Source organism: Canis aureus, chromosome 15, assembly GCF_053574225.1.
Source record: "Canis aureus isolate CA01 chromosome 15, VMU_Caureus_v.1.0, whole genome shotgun sequence".
Classification (NCBI taxonomy): domain Eukaryota; kingdom Metazoa; phylum Chordata; class Mammalia; order Carnivora; family Canidae; genus Canis; species Canis aureus.
Window position 1 is genome coordinate 12,714,762 of NC_135625.1, and position 17,282 is coordinate 12,732,043.

The 17,282-nt window shown below is 44.0% G+C and overlaps 1 protein-coding gene and 1 long non-coding RNA gene across 2 annotated transcripts in view; one reads left to right on the plus strand and one right to left on the minus strand.

Moving 5' to 3' along the window:
• Positions 1–15,485, minus strand: part of VEGFC (vascular endothelial growth factor C) — a 104,105-nt gene extending 88,620 nt beyond the window's left edge. The window contains exon 1 of the mRNA XM_077848607.1: positions 15,318–15,485. Coding sequence (XP_077704733.1) covers positions 15,318–15,464 — 147 coding nt within the window. The 5' untranslated portion in view covers positions 15,465–15,485. The remainder of the gene's footprint in view (positions 1–15,317) is intronic.
• A 1,190-nt stretch (positions 15,486–16,675) lies between these two features.
• Positions 16,676–17,282, plus strand: part of LOC144284276 (uncharacterized) — a 309,163-nt gene continuing 308,556 nt past the window's right edge. The window contains exon 1 of the long non-coding RNA XR_013352633.1: positions 16,676–17,278. This is a non-coding gene — a long non-coding RNA (uncharacterized LOC144284276). The remainder of the gene's footprint in view (positions 17,279–17,282) is intronic.

Sequence of the window (17,282 nt, forward strand, 5' to 3'; positions counted from 1 at the left end):
AACAGGACTCTCTTCTAGAAAAGAATGCTACCAGAGGAAAAATTATTCCCTTAAGGTACCCTAAACCAAAGAAAACAAGTATTTTTTTTTCTCTAACAATCATTAAGCCAGTATTTAGCGCTATGACATCTATTATAATCAAATGTTTTTTTAATTTTTTTTATAATCAAATGTTGACTAAGTTTTTAAGATTTAAGTTCCAAGTAGGAACTACCTAATTAAATAATTGTGACTAAATCACCTGGCCCTGAAAGCAAGTTACTCTGTTGAACAAGTAAAGCATTATAAAGGCTAATGTAAACTGTACTTATCTTTAATTACCAGTCTCATTGAAGTCAAGTTTTGATAATTAAACATGGCCCAGATATACTTTAACCATGCTCCAACTCCCTGCTGGAAACATCTGGTCTGATCCAAATACCCTCAGCTCTACATGTGTAGGAACTTACCTTCTCCATTTCCTGAGTGTCTCATGTCCAGATATTCTTGCAGTCCTTAAAAACTCTAGCTACATCCTCAAAAATTTTCTGATTTCAAATTGCAGTAATAGCGTAAATCGCTTTAACAAAATTGTCACAATGTATACATGTTGCCACATGCAGAAAAAGCCCTGAAAGTTTGGAAACAACTCTGGTTCTTCACGCTAAATGCACAGGCCATCTACGTGCTGTGTATACTTCTGTATTTATGGATGCAGTATAGGTACTAAGTTTTCCAAGCCACAAACCAGCTAATATTACCTTAAAATGGAAGGAACTGTGATGTATAAGCATCATTTATGCATCAAGATCGTGGGAAGATGTGTTGAGGTGCAAAGACGACAGAGCCAAAAAAAAAAAAAAAAGACGACAGAGCCTGGAACCTGGTTTGCCACATCATTTAAACTTAAATTTAAATTGACTCTAAGACAAATCTACCCTCACTAAAAACCTTACCATTCTTTATAGAATGCCATTTATATACTGTCGTACAAGGTGGTATAAACAATGAATAACCCTCTTGGCGGGGGTAGACATAGTCATTCTGTAATGAGCAAAAGTTGTTTGAAGTGTGTTTAAAAATATTTAACTGCAAACTATTATGCTAGAGTAGAAAGATGGAATAAAGAAAAAGAAAGGATCGGGTAACTTACCAGGAAGAGTATGTATCCTATGTCTGAAATTTTGGTTTATAAAGGAATGTTACTATGTCTGTCGGCACCCAAGGGCACATGATCAAATGGGATGCTTGGCATTGGGCTGAAATACTAATCTCTAAATCAGGAGTCTCGTTAACCTTCAAGGGAGACCGTGATCCTGAAATTACTGCACATCTTTCCTACTGCACACAGGACAGACCAACTCATGTTGGTCTGAGCACCCAGACAGGAAAAAAAAAAAAAAAAAAAAAGGATTTAATTAACTAAAATGGTAATAGTTTACGTTTAGGCTTAGAAAATCAGAAACTGTTTTGGAAAAGACTACACTCAAGTATGGAAAACAATGTTCCAGCAGGTGCTCGTGAAATCACAGCTTCGGAGAGTCGGGTACCGATAGGTCTAAATGACACTCACATCAACAGGTACTGAAATCCATGTTTATGATAGGTTGGCGACACTCTGGTAAAAACCAAAAAATTTCAAATGTAAATATTTAACTGGAACGCTTAAAATTCAGACTAACGGCAACCAACGGTGGGGCACTTAAACATATCTGTTATTTTGTTTTGCTTTGCTTTTATTTTTATATTTTATTTAAATGCAATTAATTAAAAAAATAAATGCAATTAATTAACATATAATGTATAATTGGTTTCCGAGATAGAGGCCAGTGATTCATCAGTCTTCTGTAACACCCAGTGCTCATCACATCACGAGCCCTCTTTAGTGCCCATCACCCAGTGCCCCCCTCCCCCGCCCCCTCACCTCCAGCAACCCTCAGTTTGCAGACATACCTATTAAAACTCGTTTATAACCCATTCACTAAGCAAGTACTTGATGCTTACGTGCTACACACAGTGCATACGGCACACAGCCTACGGTTCACCTGAATATTGCAGATTTAATTTTTGCACATAAATATCTTAGTTTTTAAGTTACAATTTTAATCTTGGGGCTGAAAGTGAAATTTATATTTATCTATAACAATCCTGGGAGGAAGAAAACCCTCAATCACCCCTGACAGGGGCACAGCTACTAGTTTAGGCAAATCAGGCACATTTGTTCCATTCCTACCATACTACAGACACTTTACAGAGGGGTAATAAAGTTAAAATCAATGCCAAGGACAGCTTTATTTAGGAAAAAAAAAAAGAGCTTGACAGAAGAAGGCAAAATTTTCGCTATGTTCTGCTAGAGGAAATTTGAAGCAGTCACTAGCATTGGCGCTAGTTTACAGATGCACAACAGCCTGTGTGGTCAAATAAGCATGACATGGAAAGGCGACACCAATTTTAAATTATTTTCATTTATCACTAAGGTAGGTGTCACCAAATGCAATATAATAGTCATATAATTATGCCCTGCTCCTGTGGCCATGACACAAAGGTGAGTTTTTCTAAGGCAGGACTGAATTGGTCTCCAACAGAACAGGCCCTGCTCCTCCAATGTTTGGTAGGGGAAAAAAAAAATCATTTGCCCTACAATTTATGACATCATGATTCGCTTAATCTGTGTATCTAAAGCCGCTTCAAATTACTCAATTTTAAGTGTAATGGTCATGACTCATGAGTAATTTTGACCTTGGTAAAATTCTAATTTGGCATAGAGGGACACCAAATTTTCTTTTTTTAAAGCCGTAGGATTCAAAGAGAACAAACAATGATTCACTATCGTCCCCAAACTTAAATTTGGCCCTGAGACAAAAGGATTAGTTTGTTTTTTAGGGAAGTCTTAAGTGTCACGACCCGTAAGCAAACATGAATCTAAATAAGTATTCCATTTTTCAAAATGTAAACTTGGAAGAGGACTTTCAGAAGGATAAAGTAACTAAATACACACAACAGATGCAAACAAAAAGAAAGAATTAAAAATATTCCATGTAGGCAATGATACTGTAGTAAAGTAAACCGTGGTGGTTTAAAACAGCCTCACATCTGGTATTTGATATTAACCGGCTACTTCCAAGGAACTCCGAGTGCGAGGACATAACAAACCGTTTTCCACATTATAGGAATTCAGGCATAGGATTCAGGGCAGCTGTGTGGTCCCTCCGGTTAAAAGAGCATCGGGGCCACTTTCTGTAAGACTTCAGTCTGATTTGGGGACACCTGGGTGGTTCAGTAGGTGAAGCATCTGCCTTCAGCTCAGGTCATGATCCCAGGGTCCTGGGATCGAGCCCTCCATCGGGCTCCCTGCTCAGTGGGGATCTGCTTCTCCCACTGCCTCTATGTGCTTCCTCCATCTCTCTCATAAATAAATAGAATCTTAAAAAAAAAAAAAAAAAAAAAAAGACCAGTCTGATTTAATTTGTCAAGTTTATCCACAATTTGTTTTGAGGGCAGAGAGGTAAGCATGGGTAGAAAAGACTCCTTGTAACAGTGTAAAGCAAGAGAAGAAATGCACTATTTTCTTGAGGAAATGGGTTATAGGGCTCTTAGCGATACATCCTTTTTTGTAAGATAATTATTTGTGCCATCAGAAAAAAAAAAAGCCTTAAACCATTAAACACTAGTTGGCTGCAGTCAGCCTCCCCTGCTCCCAGGTGGTCCCCAAAAGTGTGGCCCTTCTGTGTGGGTGCCATGTATGTGGGAATTGTCATGTATTTGGGAATCTTCCAGAACAATCACGGTGTCAAAGTGTGCTCTTTCTTTTTAGACATTTTTTTGTCTGTTACAAGTACTTCCAGTTGGAAGCAAAAATATTATTAATCTCACAAACACTTCCTCTCCATATAAATGAATATTAAATATGCAATGTTATTTTAATCTTGTTTCTAACTAAAAATATAAGCACAGCACTTTTAACAGGAAAAAAAATAGGGATGCCTGGGTGGCTCAGCAGTTGAGCATCTACCGTCCGCCCAGGGCATGATTCGGGGGTCCTGGGATCCAGTCTCGCATCCGCCCCCACCCCCCCCGCGGGGGGGGAGCCTGCTTCTCCCTCTGCCTGTGTCTCTGCCTCCCTCTGTGTGTCAATCGTGAATAAATAAATAAAATCTTAGAAAAAAAGAAAAAATAGTATAAGGTCAAAGATGATTGTGAAGAAAATTACATTAAAATTTAAATTTGGAAGTATAATGGCACTTAAATAAAAGCTGCATTTTATATCATTACATACAGTTCTAGTCTTGAAATAAAAATATGGAAAACCACTTTTTTTTGGAAAACCACTTTAAAAAAAGATGGCAGTATCTGCAGATAGATTTGTATAGATAATCTACATGGATGTGTATGGATTTGCATAGACAATGTATTATCAAATTCTTTATTCACAACAGGCTATCTATTGTCTGTCTAATCTTTTGGTTCAGATTGAGTCAGGAATACATTCTCAGTTAAGGAGTACAGTTTCTGATCAAAAGTTCCTAAAATACTTCAACTAATATCTGTATTTAAATCCTAAGGAAGTGAATTTTCAAGATGCTACTGAAGAAACATATATTGTTAGCTCTTGAAGAGCTGGGAACTGTAAATGCCACTTATTTTGAATTTCCTCTTCCTCGTCTGCTCATGTACCTCCAACATCCTCCATCTCCATCACCATCAAGTTTCTGCGCAGAGAAATTCATAGTGTTTACTGACTATCTGGCAAATGAGCAAATAGAACCATCAAACAAGATCAACTACTGTGAGCAAATTAGGGCGCTCACGTAAATCAGACTTACCCCAGAAGTAAAGTATCTACTCCATGATTCATCTCAACGACAGCACAGTTGGGACAGACTTTGCTGGTTCCCATTCTGGAAGAGTGCCCCCAAAGAACCAGAACAATTACATTTTTCTAGACAGATTTACATGAGTTGACCTCTTGCACATTTTCTTTGTTGAAACTATATTTTTAATATTTTAGATATTCTGGAATGGTTTCCCTGTAACTTTAGAATGTATATTTTTATTTCTCTTATGCCAATTAATAATATACAGACTTGAGAGGTTTATACACTGAAGTAGCTATATCAGTCTGTTTCTTTTATAGAGATTTAAACTTTAAAGTATTTAAGCTTTGGGGCACCTGGGTGGCTCAGTCAGATAAGCATCTGCCTTCAGCTCAGGTTGTGATCCCAGGGCCCTGGGATGGAGTCCATTATCGGTCTCCCTGCTCAGCGTGGAGTCTGCTTCTCCTTTTCCCTCTGTCCCTCCTCCTACTCATGCTTTCTCTCTTGCACTCACTCTCTCTCAAATAAATAATTAAAATCTTAAAAAAAATAAAGTATTTAAGCTTTGAAGTATTCAGGATGAGTTCATGTGAAATTAAATGGCATTCTAAAACTCCTATGTGCACCAAAATCCTTTTCATTCAATGACTTAAGTACAGAGCACTTCATGGGTTGAACCTCATCCCCTGTTCCTTGACTTGGTTGGTCATCTGTGGCCAGAGCTGTCACACTCAAGGAAAGACACAAACCAGGCACACAGGAGAGGTAGAAACATATTATAATCCAATCTAAAATACGTAGCCTCCATACACTGAATGACTAAACACCATGCATTTTCTCCAAGTTTCTCAAAATCAAATATCAACATTACCTTCCCTTTCCGTATTTTAGAAATGAAGAAAATCATCAGTAAGCTTATAATACAAATGTAATAAGTTAGGTGGAAGGTGTTGAAGAATTACTCTGAAGAATATCACAGTTACTTCAAATGCCTACGGCCACAGTCCTTATGAGGACTATGATGATGTTTTTCTGAAGATGAAACCTATCTATTTAACAAAAATTTACAGAATATGGCTGCTCACTTCTGTCTCCCTTGGCTAGTCTTACTGGTGGGAGGAATATGTGTAAGCAGATTTTAAGAAGAAGGAATTGCTGGTTGGATCAGTTGGTGGAGCGTGTAACTCTTAATTTCAGGATCTTGAGTTCAAGCCCCATGTTGGGCATAGAGGCTTCTTAAAAAAGAACAGCAAGAAGAAATTACTAGGACACTTTAGGGTTATCAGTTTCTATCTCACTCTTGCTTTCTTGCTCTTTAAGAGCAAATCAGTGTATAAGCTATAGAGAATATAATATCATATACTCTGACTTTTTAAATATTTTCTTTCAGTGGATTGTCCAAAAATACTTGGCTAGGCAAGAAAGAATACATAAGCTATGGCTGGCAGTTTGAAGAATGATTAAAGTGGGGGGAAAAAGGGGGAAGACAGGGGCAGTGTGTGTGTATGTATGTGTGTGTATGTGTGTGTATCTAAGCATGACCACTGTTTACACTGCTTGCTCTGTTTGGAATGTGAGCCATGATAGAAAAAAATGTCTGTTATTAATATATTCTATAAATGTTTCCAGACAGTGCAGTGATGGGTGCTTACATAAGTCTGCAGTGGTCATCACCACCATCATCAGAAATAATCAGGAGCATATAGCGGAATTCAACTACCATATATGGGTGGCCGATGGATTGAGAAGAGCTGTCCCTGACAGACACTTCAAGGAAGCCTGCAGTTGCAAATGGCTTTGGGGAAGCCTGTGGCCAGCTTCTAGTTCTCTTTTTTTTTTTAGATACTTCTACACAATGATGTCGAGTTAAGCTCCTTAAGACACCGATTGCAGCCCATCACTCAAGAATCTTCAGTAGTTCCTGTTGCTTTCAACCAAGATCCAAAGTTAGGTCCTGCTCCTTGGTTTCTTACACCTTCTACAAGATTCCCCTCTTGCCCTTAGAGCTCTGGACTCTTCAACCAAAGTGCTCTACCCCCACTCAGCTCCCCAAACCCGCTCCCACCCTCAACCTTGACTGTATTGACCTTACTGCCTCTGTACTTCAATATCCAAAATATCCCCCCTCCTTTGTTTGTGTAACCAGTGTCAACAGTGGAACTAACACCAATCCAGCCTTTCCATGCTTGTCCATGCAGCCTCCAGGGGTTACCCAACAACTTCTGGTAAATCAGGAGACTTGCTTACAACAGCTCTTACACTGTCTGCATTTCCAGTGTAACCCATTCCTGGTATTTCTAATGAGTAAGCTTCTTGTTCCTCACAGAGGATCACATGCTTGTTATAGACAGGAATCACTCACCCTACACTGGGTGCATCACTCACCGCATTGTCATTTCCTGCTTAGAGCTGAAGCTGCCACGAGTGAGAATTAATTAAAATGTTTCTGAATTAAAGTAGATTTAAGTAGGAGGATTTGGCATAAGAAATCCATAAACCTGATACGACAGGTGAGCGGAGTTAGCAGCATCACCAAGGCCTCCTCCAGGTGATCACTGACTGATCAGGAGGCTGGTGGAAGCATCTGGAGAAGAATCACCCTATAATCCAATCCCTACCCATGCCCTGGGGACTGTGCTAACTTCAGATCCCAGGATTCTTCAGGAAACCCAGGGCATACATATGTATTTTATATGTAGCCAACATATAACCAACCCCTAGCAGGGCTGATGGTAGCATCTCCTATGTAATTACATGCCCCTTTCTTTAATAAAACTCAGGAATATTCAAATTTAGAGGATAAATACTCTAAGTAGGGTTTCATTAGAGCAGAGCAGGGTTATAGCACCAAGTAATTAATGAAAATGAAATTTTGGATTTCAGAACTGCAACGAATGCCTCCTCACACTTGAAAGCCGCTAGTGCACAATCAGTATCAGGAAACAATACGAATCTACCAGTGAAGGGTATTTCAAGGCATCCATTCGATTGACTCTATGATGGATGCCCAGTGGTAAAGACAATGTCTTCTTTCTCTAATAGTTAAACTACAAACTCTGAAAAAGAGTAAATCCATGAACAAGAGGAACCACCTGAATAATTTACATAAGTAAATTCCAGAAGAAACAATTAACACAAATCTTATTATATAAAAATTATACAAAAATTTATATATATTTTATTAAATTTATTATAAATTTTAGAATTGTGTTCTGTTAAATAAACTATCATACCCCATTTAAAATTCTCTACTACATCATTTTTTTTCTAATGTGAAAAATCAATGGTACCTTAATTCACAATCTATATGGATCTGAACACACAATCGTGCACTCTGCAACAAATGTAGGATTACCTAGTATTTAGAGAATGCACATCTACCTGAAATAGCGTAACTGGTATAAGCTGAAACGATGTGTGCCTGGAAGTCTGAGGACCTATAATGCTTCTATCAACCACAGTTTGTTCTTCCAAATCCAATTATTCCTGAAAGGCTACTGGGCATATAGATAGGTAGGACCATAATCTTTCACTAAAGTTATACTAGTGCAACTCAGAAAAACTGTGTCAGGAATTCTGGCTCAGGTTCTTGTTATGCAGTCATTCTTGCAATGCTATGGATTCTATGGATTAGGCCATTTGGGATCATCCTTTCATCAGAGGGGCACCATATGGTTAGGCCTGGAAGAAAGGACTAGTCTATTTCAGTGTTGCCCAGTTGTAGGGAATTAGGACTTAAATAAATGTAATGGGGTAGGCCTCTTCTCTCTTCCTCCTTGCACACAGCTACACCTTGCAGCAAGAAAGGAATATATATGATCACAGGCCTTTCACAAACCCAGAAGGCCCAAACTCATGATCACACTCTTCTAAAATATGTGCTGCAAAAGTTTTTTTTAAAAAAGAAATGAAAGAAAAAAGCTTTATCCTTGCTTCTCGCTAAGTCATGTGAGTCTCGGGTCTATTATCTTTAATGAATTATAATAACGTCCATCTCAGAAAGATGTAATGAAAAGCAAACTTGACTTGTTAAGCTCTCAGCACAATGCCTGGCACACACAGATGCTCAGGATTTTGCAGAAGAGACCTAATTATCATGTGAATGCCTACTCAAGATACAGAGGTATGGATGGTACCCACAGAGTGATTTGAACCTGTGAATACCCCTATAGCTGCCAGACAACAGCCATGCCAACAGCATAGGCAACTTTCTTTCCTCTCCCACCAGTCTGAGTCCCAAAATATCCGAAAAAAGCTATGAGACAAAACTCCTGGTTGGTCCCATGTTGATAAGGAGAGACCAGGACCTCCATCTTGAGACCTGCAGAACCGGAAGGGCAAAAAGAAATCTTCCCAATCCACCACCCTCCACCTTCTCAGATCAATTTTAAAACAAGAATACACATACACTGGCCCTAAAGCTGTGCCACTGATACCAGTAACTGCTTTCTACAAAGAAATTTTGATGATAATTGATTCTTGAACAAATGACTGCAAGTCAGGTGTCCACAATTCAGAAGAAAGAATACAAAGTGAAACCAAAATGAAGGATGAATTGAGCTTTTTAATGTCCCAAACCATAGATCCCCAGGCATCATTCAGAGTTGGGGCAGAAATCTCTTATAAGAGAGGAGGCTTACAAAACACTTAAAACCATACACTCTAAGGTGCTCTGTAGCAATAAAAACTGTAGACTTGCCATTAAAGAGTAAGTATTTGGGAAAAGGAGATAAGAATCCAATCCTTCCATTATGTATCCTTTGCCCTCCTCAGAAAGGGGCTCTTAGGGAGTGAAACTCTGGGCCTGACATAAATTGATGCTGAGTGAGGTGAAGACAAGAGAGTTCATAAGTTTCCACTTTCACGGACATTTCATATTTCCCTACCACTGAACCTCCTTTCTAAAGAGTGCTGCCAAAAAGTATGGGTATTTGCAGTACATCAGAGAAATGTCATGAAGCACAGAAAAGGCCACAAGTCAGTGATTAGGTACTATAGTTGCATTTATAGCCTAATTCAGTGGAATAAAATTTACCTCTCCATTCTTAATGCAGCGAAGTAGGATATGCAGGCTGTTAATTTTCTTTCAGAATTGTAATAGTACTCGTCAAATTCAAATACTTTAAGGATATTACATAATTTAAGTCCTGTTGATCCTAGGCAATTATTTTCCTATAATGGGATGTAAATTTGTAAAGCTTATTTTGCTTCTCCGAAGAGTTTTTAGACTAGTAAAATCTTAAGTTGATTTATGGAATAATGGTATCATCATCCACCAATGATCCATGAACCACCAAGAGCAGTCTCTGCTCTTCTTAGCAAGACCCTAATCCTACAAGTAGGACCAACTTGTCCTATGATAAAAACATTGATGCTAAGGTTTATTCCTCCCACTCCCTAATCTTTCTTATTTATTAGTCACCAAATCTATGGGTTCTTCCTCTGTGACAGCTTTGGCTCCTGTTCCCACTGCCTAAGCTGTGCGGTATTCATCACTTCCCTTTTAGAATATTGCTGTTGCTTCTTCACTAGACTGTACCCCCAGCAAAAAGTTTTTATGACCTCTAATCAATCCCATAAATGATTTTAATATTTTTCTTACTATCTGTGTCTTTCAGGTGCCCAGAGCATGAATCACCCTCCATAACCCACCCTGAAGTGGCTTGGGTCATATGCAGTGCAACCCCATCCGTCTTTTAAAACTTATTCATAGTTAAGATTCTTCACTGTTACTCTATATAACCCCTTGCCATCTTACCTTCTCACCCCATCCGTGACACGGAAGGGATTCCTCTGCTTGATATAGTCTAGTCATCTGCTGGAAATTCTCACCCAATTTACAGCCCAAGTTCTGCCTTATGTCAAGCACTCCTACCAACGAGGCCACATGGCTGACTCTCTTGCACAAACTTCAGGACACAGACAATGCTTTGATACCAGTCCCCTAATATCTCACAGTATTTTTGTGCTTCAGCCTTATTATTTTCTACCTGAGTTGTATAACTCCTTGAAGAGAGGAAAAATGGCTTATGTCTTTTAAGATGCCCCATGCCTAACAGATTACCTTAAAAGCTCAGTTATATAATGAAGATGGTTAAACCAATTAAATTAGTCATTGTTACACAGATCGGTGACTCTAAAGCAGTCATTGTGCTTGAGAATGACTTAGGATATTGTACAGTGTGCATGAGAATGACTTAGGAGGGATCCCTGGGTGGCGCAGCGGTTTGGCGCCTGCCTTTGGCCCGGGGCACGATCCTGGAGACCCAGGATCGAATCCCACGTTGGGCTCCCTGCATGGAGCCTGCTTCTCCCTCTACCTGTGTCTCTGCCTCTCTGTCTCTCTCTGTGTAACTATCATGAATAAATAAATAAAATCTTTCAAAAAAAAAAAAAAAAAAGGGAATGACTTAAGACAATGTACATTCTTAGACCCAAGCCCAGAGATTTGGTTGGTCTCAGGTAAGGGGCGGGGTGGAATTAAAGATCTCTAGGGAATTCTAATGCAGTTAACACACAGATCGTAGTTTGAAAAACATCATCGATTAATTTGAAACAGTAAATACAAATAAAACAAGTACAAAAGTATGCAGAATTATAAAAGCGGAGAAAGAAAATCTGTCATGTTGCAAAGTAGTTGCTGTCATTAGAAAGTTTTTTTGTGATAGTAACTATAAACTATATGTGCTTTTGCTACTTTAATATAAAATAGAAATTCTCATTAATGTAATTAGCATTAGGGCAGCCTGGGTGGCTCAATTGGTTTAGCGCCGCCTTCAGCCCAGGGCATGATCCCGGAGACGTGGGATCAAGTCCCAGATCGGGCTCCCTGCATGGAGCCTGCTTCTCCCTCTGCCTGTGTCTCTGCCTCTCTCTCTCTGTGTCTCTCATGAATAAATAAAATCTTTTAAAGAAATTTTAAAAAATTAAGTAATTAGCGTTACTATTAAACTAATCCCGGTTTTTTTAGTTTTTTGTTTTGTTTTGTTTTTGTTTTGCATTTAAACTGCAAAGCAGGGATATTTAAAGTTATTTATGTAAATCAGAAAATGGGCGCCTGGGTGGCTCAGTCAGTTAAGCCTCTGCCTTAGGCTCAGGTTATGATCCCATGATCCAGGCATCAGCTCCGTGCTCAGTGGGGAGTCTGCTTCTCTCTCTCCCCCTACTCTTCTCTCTCTCAAATAAATAAAGAAAAAAGAAAATCTTAAAAAAATGAAAAACAAGTTATATTTGCTCATTCAATATTTGACCTTCTAGATAATTCACTTAATTGATACAAGATTATAAATCTTTAAGCTTTCTTCTGTTGATTTTTCTCTTTAACACAGGCCTTTGCAAAATAAGACATGCTCTCCTTAAATTCATTGCTTTTAAGATATATAAGGATCTAGGTATTTATACTCTCTGCTAAACCATTTTTTGGACTAAAAGTATACTTCCATTTTTTATTATAACCAACTTTTTCTTTTAAAAATCAAACTCAACTCCAACCAACCAGAGTGAACTCTACATAATCTCATGCTGACAAATAATGGCATTTAGCAATCTAGTGCTCTTTCTAGGTTTTGCATTTTTTTTTTTAGTTGGATGATCATTTTTAAAATTTCCTTTTTCACATCGTGTCTACTTAATTTTAACTAAATAATAGCAATACTTTGCTTGCCTTACTTTTCTAATGTTGGTTTGCTTGTACTAATATCCTTCAGGGAGACATTCTGCAATCTTTTAGTAAGTCACATAACCACGAATAATTAGAAAGAGGAACCTAATAAATGCAAATATCAGTCAAGGAACAAAGAAATCTTGTTTGTGTTTGTGATTTTACCTCGTATCTTTAGTATGGCTTTGGGGTGGGGTGAAGGATTGGATGGCTAAGCATGGTTTATAGTTTGTGACGGTTTCATGTATTTTAAACATTATAGAAATACTTCCTAAGTGTAAATTACCAAAACTTTGCATCTGTCAAAGATTCTGTAGACCTAGTGTGTTTTATTTACCTTCTGAAATCTCTTTTTGGGGTTTTGTAGTTCACAGGAAATTAATTACTTCCCCTCTAAGCTTTACCTCCACAACTTGAGCCACTTGAGGCCACTAGGGAGAGACATGGAGTCTTTGGACCATGTCTCTTGGGAATCCCATGGCAAGGACATAGCAATTTCACTAAAGGCATTAATGACATTTGTCCTGTCGAGCTCAACCAATCAGGAACTCTTTGGCACAGAAATAATATACTGTCTTGTGGGCTGTGGAACTCAGACACCTAAAATGATGCTTCATTAAGTGAAAAAGAGTCCCTATCACATAGAGGATATCAACTCATATTCACCATACAGGATATAAAAGATGGCCAGATATGAAAAGCAAATAAAAATACGTAAAGAATTTCACAGCAAAGGGAAGATTTGATTACATCACCAACAAAGGCGATTTTGAAGATTAAAAATAAACTAACTTTAACCTCCAACTGCAAACTCATGCGTAACACACACACACACACACACACACACACACGTGCACGCACACATGCGCACACCTCGGCATATTCATTCAAAACTGACCCAGCAGTAAGTGACTCTCATACAGACTTTTGGCTTATCAGGAAAGACTTCTCATTTTACTTCCTTCTTCACACTTCCTACTGTAAACTCAAGTAAGTTATCATGGGCAATAACCTGCTCTCAAACAGGTTACGTGATGTCTTTCATCAGCCACCTCTCTGGGTGTTGCCTTACTAAGTCATACTTTTAATAATTTGACTTCACAGAAACAGAAAGTGAATAGATATCATGAAATTCAAATTACAGGAAGTGTTAGTGGGTCTAATGCTACATATTTGTGGCATTTAAGCCACATTCTCGTGATATTAGTTCTACTAACGTAAGTATGTGTGTTGAAAAGTACTTTGCAAATCACATAATACACTGTGTTCTGCAATTTAACACTTTTTTTTTTTTTTTTTTACTCACAAGGTTTTTTTTTTCCCTTGACCCCTATGTTGAAAATACTGAATTACAAATTCAGGGGTGGGGGAGGCTTTTTTAAAAATAATTTTCCCCCAAATTCAAAATTTAAAGGTAATTTGTTTTTTTTTTTTTAAAAAACTTAGCCTTCTCAATTGTAAAAAGTATTTCAAAATATAACTGTGAAGGCAATTCAATGTCTATACATTCAACATATGTTAATCAAGTGAACTCACACTTGACAGTTACCCACCACTGGCACTTCTCCACTTTGCCACCGGCTGAAATAAAGCACTATTGCATTCTGTACCCAGGCAGGGGTCCTGCAAGTCTTTGAAAGGAGGCGTCTCATTGTCAGCTGAATATAAAACTTCTTCAGGAGTTCCCAAACTCTATTAAGCATCCTATATCCATTCTCAGGTCAGCTCTGAATGTTTTAGAGACGCATTTTGGAAGAGCAAGTCAGAAGCAGTCCAAGTACAGTTACTCCTCTTGAAAACCAGAATATCTCAGAAGTGTCTTGGCAACATTTTCCCGCAAAGGGTTAAAACATTCGTTATTTAATAAAACAATCCACCTTACTTCTCGGTATTTTACCAGATTTCAGAAAGGCAAAGTGGATGCAGCTGAAAAGTCATGCCTGATAGTGATCTCCATGAGATCCTGTTGCAGCTCAAGTGTGGCCAACTTCTCCAAGTGAGTCTCAGGTCTTAAGCCCTCAAGCCGGTGACTAAATTCCTCTTCCACTTTCCCTAAAATCGCCTAGGGTTCCGAGTTAGAGGAACGCTCCGCAACTAGGAACCTGGGCCGACGGGCCGGCCCCGGCCCCCCTAACCTGCTGGCACCGCCCCGCAGCCGCGCTCCCCGCCAGGGTGCAAGCCCGCTGGGCGCACCGGGGGCTGCTCTCAGCAGGTTCAGCGACCTCTACCTCCAGCCCCCTCTGCGGCGCCTTCCAGCCTGCTTCCCCTCCTCACTTGCTTTCCTACTTGGTAACAACTTTATGCAAGAAAAAAAATATATAAAAAAAAAATTAAAAGAAAGAAAGAAAGAAAGAAAGAAAAAGAAAGAAAGAAAAAAAGAAAGAAAACTTTTCTCCCAGAAAGCGCGCAGTCTACTCGGTCAACTCTGGATGCAACGTCCAGAAGGTGAAACAGTCACAGCACACTTGAGCCCCAGCGCGCCCAGCCCGGCCCCGCAGGAGCCCCCAGGAGCCCTGCAGGCGCCCCCCCAGGCCGGCCCCGCAGGAGCCCCCAGGAGCCCTGCAGGAGCCCTGCAGAAGCCCCGCAGGAGCCACCCAGGAGCCACCCAGGAGCTCGAGGAGCCCTCAAGGGGCCCCACAGGAGCCCCCCAGTCCGGCCCCGCTGGAGCCCCCAGGAGCCCCCAGGAGCCCCGCAGGAGCCCTTCAGGAGCTCCCCAAGGAGCCCCGCAGGAGCCCCCCAGTCCGGCCCCGCTGGAGCCCGCAGGACCCCCTCCAAGCACCCCCAGGAGCCCTCCAGGAGCCCCGCAGGAGCCCTCCAGGAGCCCCCCGCGCCCAGCCCGACCCCCAGCCCGGCCGCGCACCTACCTGGGCCTCGCCCGCGTCGGGCTCCGCGTCGGAGAAGCCGAGTCCCGATTCGAAGGCGGCGGCGGCGGCGGGCGCGTCGCGGGGCCCCGGCAGCAGCGCAGCGGCGAGCAGGGAACACGCCAGAGACCAGAAGCCCAGCAAGTGCATGGTGGAAGGAGCGGGGCGCGCGGCCGGGCGCGGCGGGGGCGCGGCGGGGGCGGGGGCGGGGGGCGCTGCGCTCCCGGCGCCGAGAGCCGCGGGCGACCCCGAGGGCGGCGGCCCACGCTCCCCGCGCGGCTCGACGCCGGCCGGGCCGGGGCGCGGGGCGCGGGGCGCGGGGGGCGCGGGGCGCGGGGCGCGGGGCAGGTGGGAGCGTCACGGGGAGCCGGGCGCCCGGGCGGTCCGCATGCGGGGCGGGCGAGGTGAGGCGCGGGCGCGGGCGCGGGCGCGGGGGGACGGCTCCTCCGCTCGCCTTTCGGGCGCCGCTCCCCGGCGGGAGGGGGGCACGGCCGAGCCCCCGGGCGCTGCTCGGCCCCTCCGACGGCCCCGGGCCCGCGGCCCGCTCCGCCCTCCCCTCCCCTCCCCTGCCCGGCGCGGCGAGCGGCGGCCGGCTGCGGAGCGCGGCCCGAGCGGCGGCGGCGGCGGGCGCAGGGGCAGGGCATGGCTGACGCGCCCTCTGCCTGCGCTTATGTGAGAGAAAGCGGCCGAGGGAGGGAGCGTGCCGAGCCCGGCCGCCCTCCCCTCTCACTTTCCCTCGGAAGCGCTCCTCGCGCTCCCCGCGGCCCGCGCCTCCGCCCCGGCGCCCGCGGCCCCTCCCCGCCCCCCGCCCCCCGCCCCCGGAGGCGGCCCGCGGGGCAGGCGCGGCGGGGCCCGGAGGCCGACCCTTTGTCCTCGCCCGCGCCCCGCGCCAGGGGTGCACGCGGCCCCGGGGCCCGGGAGGCCCGCGGGGAGCTCGGCCGCCGGGGCGGGGGGGCCCTGTGGCCCCGCGTCCCGCTAACGGGCTGCGCAGCCGGCGCTCCCGGGAGCCCCGGGTGCAGGGAGCGCGGGAGGCCCCCGGGGAGCGCGGCCGCCGGCGGGGGTGGGGTGGGTGGGGTGGGGGCTGCGCAGCGAGCGCTCCCGGGAGCCCCGGGCTGCAGGGCGCGCGGGGTGCACGCGGCCCCGGAGCCCGGGAGGCCCCCGGGGAGCTCGGCCGCCGGGGCGGGTGGGGGTGGGGGCCGCACAGCGAGCGCCCCCGGGAGCCCGGGGTTGCAGGGCGCGCGGCCCCGGAGCCCGGGAGGCCCGCGGGGAGCTCGGCCGCCCGGGCGGGGTCCCCTGTGGCCCCGCGTCCCGCTAACGGGCTGCGCAGCGAGCGCTCCCGGGAGCCCCGGGTGCAGGGCGCGCGGGGTGCACGCGGCCCCGGCCGGTGGGGATGCAGGGCCCAGCTCTGCACCGACGACGGGACACACACACACACGGGGTCGGTTTCTGCGGGGCAAGTCGGGCTCGCCTGAGAGGGGGAGGGGTAAAGACACACGTGTGTGCATCACATTGTGCAAAGTGACATTTGCACGGGAGTCCCCGCGTCTCCCCGGTTGGAAAACCGCGTCGTGGCGCCCGCTGCCCGGGCGTGGCCCTCCTTGGCGCGCACTGGGGGGACCTGCGGATGAGCAGGCCGCAGGGGGTCCGCGGGGTGCAGAACGTGAAAAACCCGGGCTACCTTTAAACACACTGATCCTAGCATCTCTGACCGAGAAGACACTTTATTGCCCGATTCAGATTCACCTCTCTTTGAGTTCTCGAGCTTCCCTCGCCCAGGACGCACTGGAAGGCGCTCATATCTCCAGGGACAGGGAGTCCTCTGTGCTTTTCTTTCTTTTTTTTCTTTCTTTCTTTCTTTTTTTTTTTTTTTTTTAAATCAACATCGCCGAAAAGCATTTCCTTCCACGTATCCATTGCTCTCGACTTCTGGACTTTACACAATAAATCTGATCTAACTTCCACATGTGA